The sequence below is a fragment of the Lynx rufus genome, unplaced genomic scaffold (genome assembly GCF_022079265.1).
Source record: "Lynx rufus isolate CCGP_SWC_20201006 ecotype Redwood Valley unplaced genomic scaffold, mLynRuf1.p SCAF_2, whole genome shotgun sequence".
In the NCBI taxonomy this organism is placed as follows: Eukaryota; Metazoa; Chordata; class Mammalia; order Carnivora; family Felidae; genus Lynx; species Lynx rufus.
The window spans coordinates 197,283,747-197,298,458 of NW_025814834.1; the positions used below are offsets into that span (position 1 = coordinate 197,283,747).

At 52.8% G+C, this 14,712-nt stretch overlaps 1 protein-coding gene across 6 annotated transcripts in view; it reads left to right on the forward strand.

Annotated features, from left to right (window-relative positions):
- Positions 1 to 785: 785 nt before the first annotated feature.
- The window catches only part of PHC2 (polyhomeotic homolog 2), a 53,692-nt gene continuing 39,765 nt past the window's right edge, over positions 786 to 14,712 (forward strand). For 2 of the 6 annotated variants that reach the window (XM_047083594.1, XM_047083595.1), the window contains exons 1-6: positions 786 to 944; positions 3,570 to 3,728; positions 4,755 to 4,832; positions 5,268 to 5,432; positions 7,310 to 7,462; positions 8,590 to 8,902. In XM_047083594.1, coding sequence (XP_046939550.1) covers positions 786 to 944; positions 3,570 to 3,728; positions 4,755 to 4,832; positions 5,268 to 5,432; positions 7,310 to 7,462; positions 8,590 to 8,902 — 1,027 coding nt within the window. The remainder of the gene's footprint in view (positions 945 to 3,569; positions 3,729 to 4,754; positions 4,833 to 5,267; positions 5,433 to 7,309; positions 7,463 to 8,589; positions 8,903 to 14,712) is intronic. The other 4 variants (XM_047083596.1, XM_047083598.1, XM_047083597.1 and 1 more) reach the window with 3 other exon arrangements.

Sequence of the window (14,712 nt, forward strand, 5' to 3'; positions counted from 1 at the left end):
AATTCGTGTATTCTTACATCTGACAGATTGAGACAGAAGGTTGGAGAAGTGTGATTTGCCAGCGTTTCCCTTCGAGTAAGCGGCAGAGCCAGGACTCAAACCCAAGTCTTTCCGGTCCCAAGGCCTGCAGTTTTAATCACACTGCCTAACGTAGTGCCATGCTCAGCGTTAGATCAGAGAGCACTCACTAAATACTTCATCAAGAAAACAGAGACTCCAAACACACTGGCAGCTCTTCTGGCCTTGAAAGACAAAACCAAATAAACACTTCAGCTTATTTTATTGCCTCCTGATCTGTCTCTTTCTCCCTCTGTTCTCTCCAGACCTTTAATCCCATTTCTTCCACTGATCGGCTATACACATACAGACAAATAATAAGTGCTGTGCTGCTCAGTTTCTCCATCCTAAAGGTGAAGAGGTAGATGGGGGGGGGGGGGGGGACGGGGTGAGAGATGACCCCTAAGATGACCGCCAGGAAGGCCATTGTAGGAAATCTACCTCTGTTTAGATTTCAGCCCCTCCAGCAGAAGGAGGGAGTGCCAGGCCATACACTTCAGAATCAGGCAGATCCGATTTCAAATCTCACCTGGCGAACCACACCTGGCTGTGTCCTTCCACGGGCAGGCGTGTCTCAGGCCTCATCACCCTGGGCTGACGGAAAGCCGATGAGTATGTGTGTGACCTATAGGAAGCATCTGGTTGACATTTCACTTCTGCCTCTTTGCTCCCAGCATCCGCCTGCTCTTCTGCCCTCGGAGCTCGCTGACCGTGCCAGCCCGCAGGCCATGGAGAATGAGCTGCCAGTCCCCCATACGTCCAGCAGTGCCAGTGTCGCCAGCAGTGCCAGCAGCAGCTGCAGCAGTGGCAGCAGTGGTGGGAGTGGCCGCCCTGCCGGGCCCCAGATTTCTGTGTACAGCGGCATTCCTGACCGGCAGACCGTGCAGGTAAGATTCTGGCTGATCTAGAGATTGTATTCCTCGATCGTGTTGGGGTTAGCTGGGAGGATGTGTTGGCATGGTCTGGGGAATAAATGGGCATGGGATGTAGAGTGGGCATCGGGGAGTGTGTTCAGGGATATATGTCGAGGCACAGTTAGAGGAGATGTGACGTGAGATGGGTCCAATCAAGGAGCTTTGGGGAGAGTGGGAGAACTTCGCACACCTGGAAAATCCCTGTCTCACCTGGTGATTCAGATCCCAGAGTGCTATTTGGGATGATAGGCAGGTGAAAGTGTAAAAGGGGTGTGGGGGTGGGGACAAGTAAAAATAACAAGCAGGAGAAATGATTGGGAGCTGCTCAGCCACAACCTCGACCCACTATCTGAAGGACCATTGCCCCTTAACAAAACTTAAGTGTCTGCGAGGACAAAAAGGAACCCCAAGGCAATCTCCCTAAAGCAGCGGTTTGCAAAGTGTCTCCCGGGTGATGTGTGCCACAAGGCCTCCCAGGTGATGACACATGGCTCCAAACACAGTCGTGCCCACGCATCGCCATCTGCTTTGGTACCTGCGCTGCGAGGATCATGGCAGGCCTATCTTCTCCTCCAGCTGAAAATGGTTATCAGGCGCACTTCCATGGTTGAGAAGACTGAGGCTCAGAGAAGGCGGTAACTCGTCCGGGTCAAGACGAAAAACAGCACAGTGTTTGAGGTTCCCAGATAAGACAGACGGAAAAGAGCGTGTGCAGCTGAGAAGTGTTTACTCCAAGTAACTTTGCTCATCCAGCATGGATGTACCAGACCAGTGACCTCATCCTGCCTTGGCCCTGGGCGCAGATTAGAGAGTGGAGGAGGGGCCGCAGCAGACTGTGAGAGCGTCTGAAGACACCGTCAGAGACTCTGGAATCTTTCCTCTCCCAGTTACCTGCCTCCCACGGAATAAAAGCACGTTTCCTGCACCCATCCTTGCCGCCCCCCACACTAGCCTCCTCCCGGCCCCTCCGATCACGAATGTTTGAGAACAGTTCCCAGCATCCCACGTCGAGACGTGCCATCCTCCCAGCCCTCATCCCATCCCCGGAATGGGTACAAGGAATATGGGGTTTCTGCTCCGGCAGATGGAATCACCCGCGGTCGTGTTGCGTACCCAAGCCGAACCGTTCAGGGTCCCTGCTGTTTCCACTCCCTGACACCAACCCTCTGGTGAGGAAGAGCCACAGTATCTCTCCGCTGCTGCTGCTGCTGCCTGGACTGCGGGGGGTCCAGGAGATCAGGAGTCCAAGGAAAATAGAGAGGCGTAGGTGAAAGGGAGAAGAGGAAGGAATTCTGGGAGAGGACAAGGAATAAACAGAACTGAGGGGAGAGAATGCTGAAGGAGAGTGGGACCTGAAGAGTTGAGATGGGGTGGGAGAAATCAGGAGACCCCAGAGCCCATGAAGAATCGCGATTATCAGCCTGGTTTTACAGTACCCCAAATCTGAGCCCACGAATGGTTTTGTCCTAGAGCCACCGACCCTAAAATCCACGCTGAGCCAGAGAGAGCCAGAGTGGATGCTTGCCAGTTGGGGGCAGGAGCCAGGGTTGGGGGAAGCCCCATGGCCAGGGAGTTAGCAGAGTTAAGGGTAGCAAGAGGGCCGAAGCCTGGCTAGGACCCTCGTGGAGCAACAGGCAGCAAGAGATGGCAGGAGGGTGACCAGGTAAGGAGGAAGGAGGAGAAATGTCCCTGGGGCTTAGGAGAAGAAGACAGAAGATCTCAGGGCTGGAGGAAAGGCATTCCCTTTTCTCTGTTCCTGGGGGCGAGGGGATGCTTGGGGGGGCTGGGAGTGAAGAGCAGGGAGCGGGATCAAAGGCAGCCTTTGTCATTTCCTAGAGATGGTGGCAGGAACGAGGAGCAGCAGTAAAGCCAGGTGATGGTGATGGTGGTCAGAAAGAGGGACCGATGGGGAGGGGGAAAGAATAGAAGAGAAATGCGTCATCCCTGTGGCTCTGGTCTGCTCTCCAAGACCAAGGGGACCTTCTGAGGGACGGATAGGACTTTCCAGGCAGCTAGGGGCAGACCCCAGGTGGCAGCCCCAGCCGGGAGGCTGTTGCCCTTGTTTTCATTTGGCTAGCTGTGTTGCTAATGCTGGAATAGGCCCCCCTTCGGACCTGCCTCTCTCTCCCCTACCCACTTCCCTTCTCTCTGCTTTATTGGGCTTCGGTTCCCCTGCTGTCACCATCCAGTGTCCCAGTCACCCAGATCTGAGGGTGGGGAATGACTGGAAGGGGGGCTGCCGAACAAGCCGGGCACGGGACAGTGTCACCGGAGGCTTACAGGACCCCCTATCTCCCTGTGCCGCACTCCCCCCCCCCCACTGCCCAGAGCTGGTCAGAGCATCACTGTGCTGCTCTGACTTTCCCCAAGGAGGCTGACGCAGGAGCAGGTGGATTGGAGAGGAGCACAGGAGCCCAAGATGTGCAGGACAGACAGACGAGGCAGAGGAGTGTAAAGTCCAAAAGGCAGTTGCCTTCCCACCTCCCTAGGGCGAGGGGCTAGGCCCCAGGGTTGTCCTCTGACAAGGCCTCGTCATGGAAGGGGCGGGTCCGCAGCGAGCAGGTTGACGGCGGCGTCCCCGTGGCTCTCCCCTCCCAGGTGATCCAGCAGGCGCTGCACAGGCAGCCCAGCACGGCGGCTCAGTACCTGCAGCAGATGTACGCGGCCCAGCAGCAGCACCTCATGCTGCAGACGGCAGCGCTCCAGCAGCAGCACCTCAGCAGCGCCCAGCTCCAGAGCCTGGCGGCTGTGCAGCAGGTGAGAGCGGGCCTGCGGGTGGCAGAAGCGAGAGGGAGGGGGAGCAGGTGCCGCGCGCACTTCCCCGGGCCTTCTCTTCCCCTGGCGAGTGGGCAGGATGGTCATGGTCCTTTACCCAAGAGAGGGTCCGGCACCTTCCCCAAGTTCACTCGGGCCCGTGAGTGCAGGGGTAGAACTCTCTGGCCGCAGGAAGAAGGGCTGGGGGGACCCCTCCTCCCCACACCACCACACCACCGGGAGGGGCGAGGGTCCACGGGGGTGTCCACAAGAGAAGGCTGTGGCCCACCCAGCTTCCTGTCTGTCCTTGGTGGCTGAGAGGAACTCATTCATTCATTCCTTCATTCATTCAACAAGTTTTATGCACCTACCACAGTCCATGTCAGACACTGAATACTGTGCACCCCGTCTTCTCAGAGCTTAAAGCAGGGTGACAGCAAGTAAACAGAACCCCAGAGAGACCAGGAAACAGAATACCTAAGTCTCTGAGTTGTGATAAGCACTCCAAAAGAGGAGCAGCTCGCTCTGACTGAAGAACAAGGAGGTGCCCTGGATTGGGTGGCCAGGGAAGGCCCGTCTGCTGGGTGACGGGAAGCTGACCCTGGAAGAGTGAGAAGCCAGCCACGGGGAGGGGGGAAGGTTGGATGTGCCAGACAGCACGTGCACGACTCTCTGGCAGAGTCCGGGAGCCCGATCTGATAGAGCTGGGTGGAGCAGAGGGCTTCAGAGACCTAGGAAGATGGGTAACAGTGATAGCTAATGATTTGAGTGCTTATGTTAAATGCTTTGCCTCGTTTAATCCTTTCCGCAATGCCACAAGGTAGATTCTGTTATTATCCCCACTTTATAAAGAGGAAACTGAGGCCCGTGCTTAAGGTCACACGCAGATGAGGTAGAATGGGGGTTTGACCCTAGGCGTTTGACAACTGACCGCTGTCCTATAGTACTTCCTAAAGTCCTTCCTTTGAGAGCTCGGGGACTGATTGGGGGAGATCTGGGACTCTAGCGATACAAACTGTTCTTTTCTAGGCAAGCCTGGTGGCCAACAGACAAGGGAGCACTTCAGGCAGCAATGTGTCTGCACAGGCCCCAGCCCAGTCATCCTCGGTGAGTAGGTTGGGGAGCCGCAGGTAGAGCCCATAGCTCTGGGACCAGCTCCTTCCTCCTTGCCCCAGATGCTTGCAGGCTGCCAGCCCCAGGTAGTGAATCCCTAGCCATGTGCAGTCATGGCTGGAATCTATTACTCTTGCCAGAAAAAGAAGCATTTGCCTCTTTCTAACCCTTCAGTAAGTCTCTGTCCTCTTTCATGCTGGTGTCCAGGCTCTGTGTTTACAGTTCAGTCTCTCCCCCCGTTGGACCCTCCCTGCAGCTCCACATGTAGGCCAGAGATGGGGCAGTGCTGAGGGGCCCAGGGACCAGAGATGGTCCTAGAGAAGGCCGAATCCACCAAGGAACAGAAGAGGGGGAAAGAAATGGATGAGGGAGGCACAGAGGTTACCAACAGAACTTCCTGTTTCCCACTGTGTGTGTCTCTCCCATCAGATCAATCTGGCAGCCTCCCCAGCAGCGGCCCAGCTCATCAACCGGGCACAGAGTGTCAACTCAGCGACAGCCTCAGGCATCGCCCAGCAGGCCGTGCTCTTGGGTAACACGTCTTCTCCGGCCCTGACTGCAAGCCAAGCGCAGATGTATCTAAGGGCACAGATGGTGAGTACCCAGCCTGGGCCACGGCTCAGGTGGGCTGGAAGGACAAAGGCAGACAAGTTGGGAACTAGGAGGCTAGAGAGGTGGGTGGGAAGGAGCACCAAGGGACAGGCAGCAAGAGGTAAGGGGTGGAATAAATAAGAGGGTGCCTGGAAGGCTGAGTGGGAGCTTTGGTACAGGCTCAGTGACCCAAGGACAGGTGGGGTTCCCGGCTGAAATAGAGAAGGTTGCCCATGATGCTTCCTTTCCTTCCCTAATTGTCTTCTTCTTCTCAGAAACTGCTCCCCCAAATTAATTAGGGTAGAAAATGCAGGGGCTCATGCCCAAATGGCCAGTACACTTGGTCACTTAAGATAAGCAAACGCACAGATATCCAGGTACTGTACAGAAATGGGGTCTTGGCCCCTGTGGCCATCCTTGTAGGGACTGGCCACCGCTAGCTCAAGAGCCAAAGGTGTGTTCCAGCCCAAGTCATGAAAGTGGCATTCAGCTCCAGGACATGCTGCTGCCTCCACTGCTCTCCCACCTGGGACCCCATGCCCATCAGGTCACTCTATCACTCATTAATTCAGCTTGTTTGAATGTGTAGAATGTGCTCAGGACAGTATCAGCCCTGGACGTGCATACCTAGAATCTGTCCTTTATACCTGTCCCTAAGGGATGCAAAGGTCCTTAGGAACCTTATGGGTTCCTAACATTTAGAAGAATTTCCAGGGAAAACAGCAGCATGCTCCCCAGGAGGCGATAACTTCCAGCTCTGTGTTGGGCTCAGATCACAGACTCTGATCTCGTGTCTCCCATCCTGAAGATTTCTCCCTTCAGCTCCTTGACATGCCCTCCTGAAGACAATACAGTCCTACCTGCGCCCCCCACCCCCCACCTCCACCACCACTACCACTTTGCTTCTGTGACCAGAACTTGACGCTTGGAGTTTTTCTGGTCCTGACCCAGCACTTCCTTTCTTGACTCTGAGTTCATTGTTTGTGGATGTTCCATTCCCAGGGAATAGCTTCATAGACACACAGTATACGGAACAACTTTCTACTTCCTAGGGAACGGGACGGCCGCAGTGTGACACTGCCCAAACCTGCCCTTGTCTTCAGCTTACTCATTCCCTTGTCCTCCTCACCTGCCCCAGCTGGAGTCCTGAAGCCCATCTGCCTCCGTCCCCAAAGCAGGGCACACAGGCACAGAGGAGTAGACATCGACATGCCTCTCGGAGGTCTGGGGAAAGCAGCCTGTGGGACACCAGCACGTCCACATGGGCACCAAGCTAGGCTCGCGGGGTGGAAGTGTCATGCAGAGAGCACCACGTAGCCTGTACCCCACGGAAGGAGAGGCAGACATGAGTATGGCTCTGGGCGCCCTGGTTCCTCTACCACTGTTATCCCTGCACACCCCCTACCAGAATCTAAATTTGGCTACAGACTGAGAAAAGAACACATCTAATTTGATCCCTCGTGCAGGGGAGTCCTGTTCTGGCCCAGACATGGAGTCAGGAGTGGGTTAGACCTGGAAAGAGGTCCTAGGGCATCTGTGTGCGCCCTAGGTCCCTGCTCCCCAGGATGCTGTGGAGAGAATGACTTCAGGGTGTCCCGGGAATGTCGGCCCCTCTAGGATGAGCTCCTCATGAGCCACTCCAGAGGCTTCTGGAGTAAACCCGACCTGCATCCCCAGACTGGCTCTCCTCCACCCTCCCCTTCACTGCCCAGCCTGGATCAGGACTCTACAAGCCTCTTGAGACTTTCAGGTGGCCCCCTTTGGACTCTTTCCCTCTCCTGCCTCCGTTTCCCCATATCTGCTCCCTGGCTGAACCGTCCTGTCCTGTGGCTGAGCCCACATTGGGCAGGTAAAAGGCGCCTCGTTTCCTGTGATTCCAGGCCCAGCCAGGTAACCTGGTGCAGGTAGCTAGGAGCCTAGGCGGCACTGTTCCTTTGTCCCCTCAGCTCATCTTCACGCCCACGGCCACCGTCGCTACTGTGCAGCCTGAGCTCGGCACTGGCTCCCCCGCCCGGCCCCCCACCCCCGCCCAGGTGAGGATTCCATGCTGGTGGGAGGGCAGGGGGGTGGGCACCTCCGTAGAGGGGTACTGAGACTGGGTATGGGCACAAGGCCTGGAGGAGCTTGGACTCTGGAAAGGTTGGGATCTTCTAGGAAAGCCGGGGGGAGACAGGACATCCCGATGCTCCCAGATTTACTCTACTCCTTAATGAATTCCCTGTTGAGAAGGCCTCAGCCACCCTTGACTCTGTTCTATTCCCTCACAAACATAGATCAGGAGTCAGAGCACAGCATACTGAGGCAAACATGGCTGCCAGTAATGGGTGGTCATTGCTAGCTTTTTACCTTACACCCTCCCCAGTATTATCTTCTGCTTTGCTTTTCAAGTGGAAAATCCCACTCTGGTTATACACGCTAGCACCTCTAGTTTGGGGGAAGATGGCATGGAAGAGGGAGCAAAGATAAGTCCTGGGTCCCCACCTTCTGCTGGGAGCACACAGATACTGCTGTGGCTGTAAAGATTCTATGGGCAGTGGGGCAGAACCCCCCACCCCCACCCCAGCTACAGAATTGGAGAGCGCTTGGTAGCCAAGATCATCAGATTTGTCAGAGCAGGTCTGGCACAGCCTCCGTGCGTCCAGCAGAGGGCACCAGGGGCCAGGTTGAGTAAGCGCACGAATCCTGGCCTAAACCTTATTTATTCTGAGGACAAGATAATCCTTTGCCTGGTGGCTGTGCTGGTCAATTAACTTTCACTTCTGCCCTGGCCTTTTTGAGTGTGGGAAGCCCCATGCCCCGCTGTAGCTGGGAATTCTTTCTAAATGCAATTCATCCCATCCTGATAGTTTGGGGGAGGAGAGGAGGTAACAAGGGAGAGAGAGCCCGCCCCAGCCTAGACAGTCATCCCTTCTCAGAATTCAATTTCTTCTGCCGGTGGATGCAATCACTAGCACTCTTTCTTGTCCCCTTTAGAAACTCTACCTGCTCCTGGTTCCTTTTTCAGCCCCTAACTCATTTTCTCTCTTTCTCTCCGATTTTACAACCCACTATCCTGTATAGCCATTCCTAGGTCCATCCCTAACTCCTTCCCTATCTTAACTGTGTATTGCCGTTGCTCCTACCCACCTTCTCTGGACTCCTATAGACCCCTCTTTTCCAGGTACAGAACTTGACCCTCCGAACACAGCAGACACCAGCTGCAGCAGCCTCGGGCCCTACCCCCACTCAGCCTGTCCTGCCCAGCTTGGCCCTGAAACCCACGCCAGGTGGTAGCCAGCCTCTGCCTACCCCGTCACAAGGCAGAAACACCGCTCAGGGTTCCCCCGCAGGTGCCAAGCCTGGCATAAGTGACAGTGTGATGGAGCCACTCAAGAAAGGAGATGGTAACAACGGTGTGCCAGGGAGCATGGAGGGCCGGGCTGGGCTCAGTCGGATGGTGCCCGCTGTGGCTACCCACCCCCTCGTCGCACCAGGTAAGGGCTCCAGGAACAAGGATCCTATCCCTGAAAACTCAGGAGCACTACGGGGTAGGGGAAAACTTCCAAACGTTCCTTTTTCCCATGGACGTGCTAAGATACCAGCCCCATGTCTCTCTGGCCTCTTCCAATCTTGAGAAGTTCACCGGTTCCTGGTTCCGTACCAGGCCTCCTTCTAGCTTGAGAGAAGGAAGCCACATCATTTGGAATAAATGAGTCCTTCGCGATGGGCTTGAAGGTGGTGAATCTCGGAGCACACAATCATAGCTCTCAGCTCTCAGAGAGAGCGGAGGTTGGCAGCCGGACTATTTTGAAATTCTCTAAGTGTCAGCAAAAAGGACAGGGGCCAGCCAGATGCATGTAAGAACCACTCAGGGAGATGAGGAAGTGTGGAAGTTGATTTTCTCATCATTCAACAGACATTTGTTGACTAATCTCTGCCAGTTACGTTGCCAGTTCTGGACGTGCAGAGATAAATGAGACTCAGGCCCTGCCGTCCAGAGAGGGCCCTGTCTGGGTGGTAGACGAGTGCTGTGAAGTACAGTGTGGTAAGCGCCGTCATATCCGTGAGCTCTGGATACGCGGGAGCACAGGGGAGCTATCTAGCTCTGGGGAGGGGATCCCAAAAGGCTTGCCAATGAGGGCGACACTTGAGAAAAAAAAAATCTAGAAGATTAAAAAAAAGACAACAACAAAAACCAGATTACTTGTGAGGCAGAATCTGTGGGGGGGTTGGGGGATGACTCAGCATTCCCTGAGGCTAGACCTCTCTCCCTGCCTGCTAACATTCTCCCAGCCTTGCCTACCGTAGGCAGTCTTTCTTTAGAAAAGCTGCAGAGAGGGCCACCTGGGGGGCTCAGTCGGTTAAGCGTTAGACTTCGGCTCAGAACATGATCTTGTGGTTGTGGGTCCGAGCCCCATGTCGGGTTCTGTGCTGACGGCTCAGAGCCTGGAGCCTCCTTCGGATTCTGTGTCTCCCTCTCTCTCTGCCCCTCCCCTGCTTGCACTCTGTCTCTTTCTCTCTCAAAAATAAAGATTTATTAAAAAATTTCATAAATAAATAAACATGAAAAAAATTTTTTTAATTTTAAAAAAAAGAAAAGAAAAGCTGCAGAGAGCCTAGACTTACCAGTCTAGGGAATCAGACCAAGCTGTTAGACCATGGAAATACATATGGTGAGAGACCCCATGGCTTTGCATTAAAAAGAGAATCACCGTGGTCACACCCCTGAGGTAACCAGTGACCCTTTGTCCTCATCCAGACCACTTTACCGTCCAATCTCACCTGCATTTTTTCTTTCTTGAGAACCTATGTATGCTGGTTACTGGATTAACCAAGATGGTCAAAATACACATCCTTACCTAAGCGAGTGTGCAGTCAAAAGGAGGGAGCCAGATATATAAGCAAATCCGTTCAATTTCATAAATTCTATTATAGAGTAAGTCCAAGGTAGGTATGGGCACACATGGCCAGCTTACTGCTGGGAGCATGGGCCAGAGATCCTGTCCCTCGGAGAAAATGGCACATGAGTCTTGAAGCATGAGTAGTTTACCCTACAGACAAAGTTGGGGGAGGTATTTAAGACAGAGGAAAGCACAAGTCCAATGTCATGATAGTGAGCAAGGCAGAATCTGAGCTAAAGTCCTTTATTTACCTTGTTGAGGTTTCAAGGACAAATGGTTGGTTAATCTCTGCCTTCTGACAGTCACTGCTAAACTGAGGAAGGCAGCCCCCTACCGAGGCCTCACTGCCCTGTGATTCCAGATGTTTCTCACCGGCTGGCATTGCTTTCTTCAGAGGTTAGTCCAGCCTGTTCTTACAGAGAAACAAACTAGGCTCAAAGGGTAAAGGCTGGAGATCTTATAATGAGTTGACAGCAGCTTGGACTAGGGCAAGGACCCCAAATCACCACTTCACCCTTCCCATTCAAACTACAAACTCTACTTCCTGAGAACCCCATTCCCACCCAAGCCAAAATGTAGCCTCTCCCCAGATCTAAGCCAGCCCCCTAGATTCTAAGGACCCTTCAAAAGAAAGGCCAGTTCTTGAGTTCTTCCTAAAGGTGCTAGGCAACCCTGGAATCTCAAGAAAACCGGGAAGAAAGGGGACCAGCACTGATAAAACATCTACTGTATACTAGATTATACACTAAGCATTTTTTTAAGTTCATTTATTTATTTTGAGAGAGAGGAAGACAGCGTGAGTGGGGGAGGGGCAGAGAGTGGGAGAGAGAGGATCCCAAGCAGGCTGTTCGATCTCATGAACCATGAGATTGTGATGTGAGCCAAAATCAAGAGTCAGATGCTTAATCAACTGAGCCATCCAGGCACCCCCATACTCTAGGCATTTTTATGCACACCACCCCTTTTAACCTTCGAAAGAACCCAGTAAGGTAGCCATGTTTATCCATTTCGGATAAGAAGACTAACCCAGAGAAGTTGCCCAAGAACTTACTACATAAGCCACTCAAGGTCACATAAGTAGTAAGTGGCAGAACCAGGAACCAATTCCGTGGCTGGCTTAGCCAGATTCTGCATTTTTTTTAAATGTTTATTTATCTTTGAGAGAGACAGAAAATGAGCAAAGGAGGGGCAGAGAGAGAGGGAGACACAGAATCCGAAGGCTCCAGACTCCGAGCTGTCAGCACAGAACCCGACGTGGGGCTCGACCCCACAAACCGTGAGATCATGACCTGAGCCAAAGTTGGCCACCTAACCACTGAGCCACGTGGGCACCCCCAGATTCTGTATTCTTAATCATTAAGCCATATTTGCCTCTTTCATTTCTTATAGTAATTTGGGCCTTTCCTAGGCCTTTCCTGTACCTGATCCCAAGCTCAAAGAGTCTGATGGTTCTAAATTCTGCAATTTACAGAGTCTAGTGGGAGGCTTTCTTCTCTTGAACCTTGTAAAGGTGAACACCAGTGAATTACAGGCTGAGGTCCAGGGCCTCAGGCATGGCTTGGGATTAGGGTTATGTGTGTATACACAATACAGAGAGCAGTGGTTCCACAGAACTTTCCTATGGAGCAGCTGTGAGCCGTATCTAGACCACACAAATCGGTGGGCTTTGCATGGTACCTGCCTCCTACCGGCCCCTCCCATTCTTTCTTTCTCCTTCTACCCCTTCCTCTCTGTAAGCCCTTGGTTCCACTGCCCCACCCCCACCTCCTAAATGGAAGGCAGTGGGGAGGGTTAGGATGCCCTGGATCCTCTCACGGCCTCTGGAACAAAAAACAAGATGGAAATAATCCCTGTGACCTGGTGGGGGCAGCCTGAAGCAGCACCTGCCCTGGGTCCTGGGTCCCCAGGCAGAGGTAACTTCTGGCCTCCTGCCCAGCCAACCCACTGCAAAGGAACAGAGGGATCAGAGCATGTGCGCATGCGTGTGTGTGTGTGTGTGTGTGTGTGTGTGTGTGTGTGTGTATGAGAGAGAGAGAGAGAGAGAGAGAGAGTAAAGGGGGGTGGTAGGTTTTGTTGGTTGTTGGAGCATTTTCGAGCTGGCTGGCTGGTTGCCCCCAGGGAGAATAACCAGTGGAGACCTATGGTGAGGGGCAGTGGGGGATCATAGCGGAGAGGAATGTGTCCCCCTGGGGGCCGTGTCCTCCCAGAACAGGCAAATGCTGTAGTCCCAGCTGGGACTGCTCCCACTGACAGCTGTTTGGGGGCAGAGCCCCTCCCCCATGGCTCCCTGCTGTTCCTGCTCCTGTCACCTTGGCAACCAGCTTCTTTAGGATCTGCAAATAGAAAAGGTCCCTTATGCCCTGAAAAGGGGTGGGTTGGTAGGTGGGGGGAGGGGAGTAAGGGGTGGAGAGCAGAGCCTAAGAGGTTGGGCTTTCTCGGAAATTCAAGGATGGAACCAGGGAGGGCAGAAGTAGGGCAGGCGGCAAGGTCCAGTAGGCCTGGCCTCCAGGGAAACCGAGTCCTGAGGGAGCTGGGCCACAGCAACTCACAGTAGGCTTGGTTCTTGGAGTCCTCATTCTAGGGGATAAACCCAGGACCTTGGGTGCACACTCAGGCCCAAAGGTGAGGAGAAAGTTGCTGACCAGGAGATAGATGCTGTGAAAAAAAGAGAACTGACAGATCATGGAAAATTCTAGACCCTTTTCCCACAATTGTGCTCCAGATGCCAGGTCTTTGTTCTGTCTCCTCATCTCTCCTCAGGTCTCATCAGAGGAGAGAAAATTCTCTGCTGGGAAGGCCTGCCACATAGTGGCTTTGTTTCATCACAGAGAGGGGTTTGTGTCAGGGAATAGTGATTTCTGTCTGCGATAGGCCTGACAATGTGATGCTTGCTGATTCTAGGACTCTTGGGGACCCCATTTCTCTCCCACAGCAGCTGCCAAACTGTGAGGTAGACACTTTTACTTAGAGAATCCAATAAAAAACAAAATATACAAGTGGGCTCATTATCTAGCTGGAGTCAAAATTTGCAACAATTTGATGTTAAATACCGTGCTATCAGCCATGAAGGTCATTTCTACTATCCACTGTAGGACCAAATTTAGATTACCAAGAAGTTCCTCTTATGTCAGGAGAAAAAATCTAGAGGGTATCAGTGGAGGAGTTTTATAGTTTGCTTAACATACCTCATCGTGGGTGTGCACGCTCACATGTGTGTGGTAAGAGACAGAGACAGAGAGACAGAGACAGAGGAAGAGAGTACCAGCTGTGATACACAAAGGGCCTTGGAACTGTTGAGCCTTCCTTCTTTCCTGAAATCCTTCACCCCTAGGCTCCCGTTTGATTACTTCCATGGATGGATTGTTGCCAGCAAATAGTAATACTTACCAGCTAATGAACAACGGTGTCCCAGGCACTGTACGAAATACCTCACCTACATACCTCATTTAATCCTAACGGTGATTATTCCATTCCCCAGATGAAGAAGATATGGCTCAGAAAGACTAATTAACTGTCGTCCCCAAATAGTTTCTCTCTGTCTCTTTAATTGTTGAGTTCAGCTCAATAAATACTCATTTAGCACCTATTATGTGCCAAACATAATGCTAACCATATGGGAGTTGCAGAGATGAACAAGAGTTTAAATTCTAATTGGGGTTGTGGAAATCTGAGTTGTGCCTGAAAAATGGGTAAGTTTCAAGAACGGAACAGAAGGAGGATGATCTCAGCTGGCACTGGCAGGCACCTAAGCCCAGAATGGCCGCGTGTGCTTGTGACCATCTGTGCGTGTAGGTGGGGCCTGCCCCTCCCTCCTTTTCCCTTGCCCCACTGCCATTAGCTGTGGGACTCCCAAAAGACTCAGCCCTGTCCTCCTGGTGTTTTACTCCAACACTTACCCCCTCAAGGAGCTTGTCTGTTCTTACATTTCAGACACCTACCACCTGTCTGCAGGTGACTTCTCAGTACGGTCCATCCCTGTCTTTCTTCCCCCTCCCTGTAGAGTTCCTGTCTACAGGATATTCCCCCTTGGATATCACCCCACCTGCCTACACATCTTTAAAATTGACAGAATTCGTAAACAAAACAACAGCAAAAACCTGGATGTCTTCCTCTTCAGGAGGATCCCCTTTCCCAGTTTCCCGGCCACCACCCATAGCCGTGAGCTACTCTTATACCCCAGGCTCAAGGTCTCAGGGTTATATTGACTTCATTTTCTTCTGCCGCAGAGGCAGAGTGTTATAATGGGAAAAGCATGGGCTTCAGAGTTAGATCTGGTTTCAGACCCCAGCTTCCCCACTTGCTAGTTTTATGACCATCATCAAGTTACTTAATCTCTGTAAACCTCAATTTCCTCACCTATAAAACAAAGATGACTGCACTTCCCACAGGCTGTAAAGATGAGT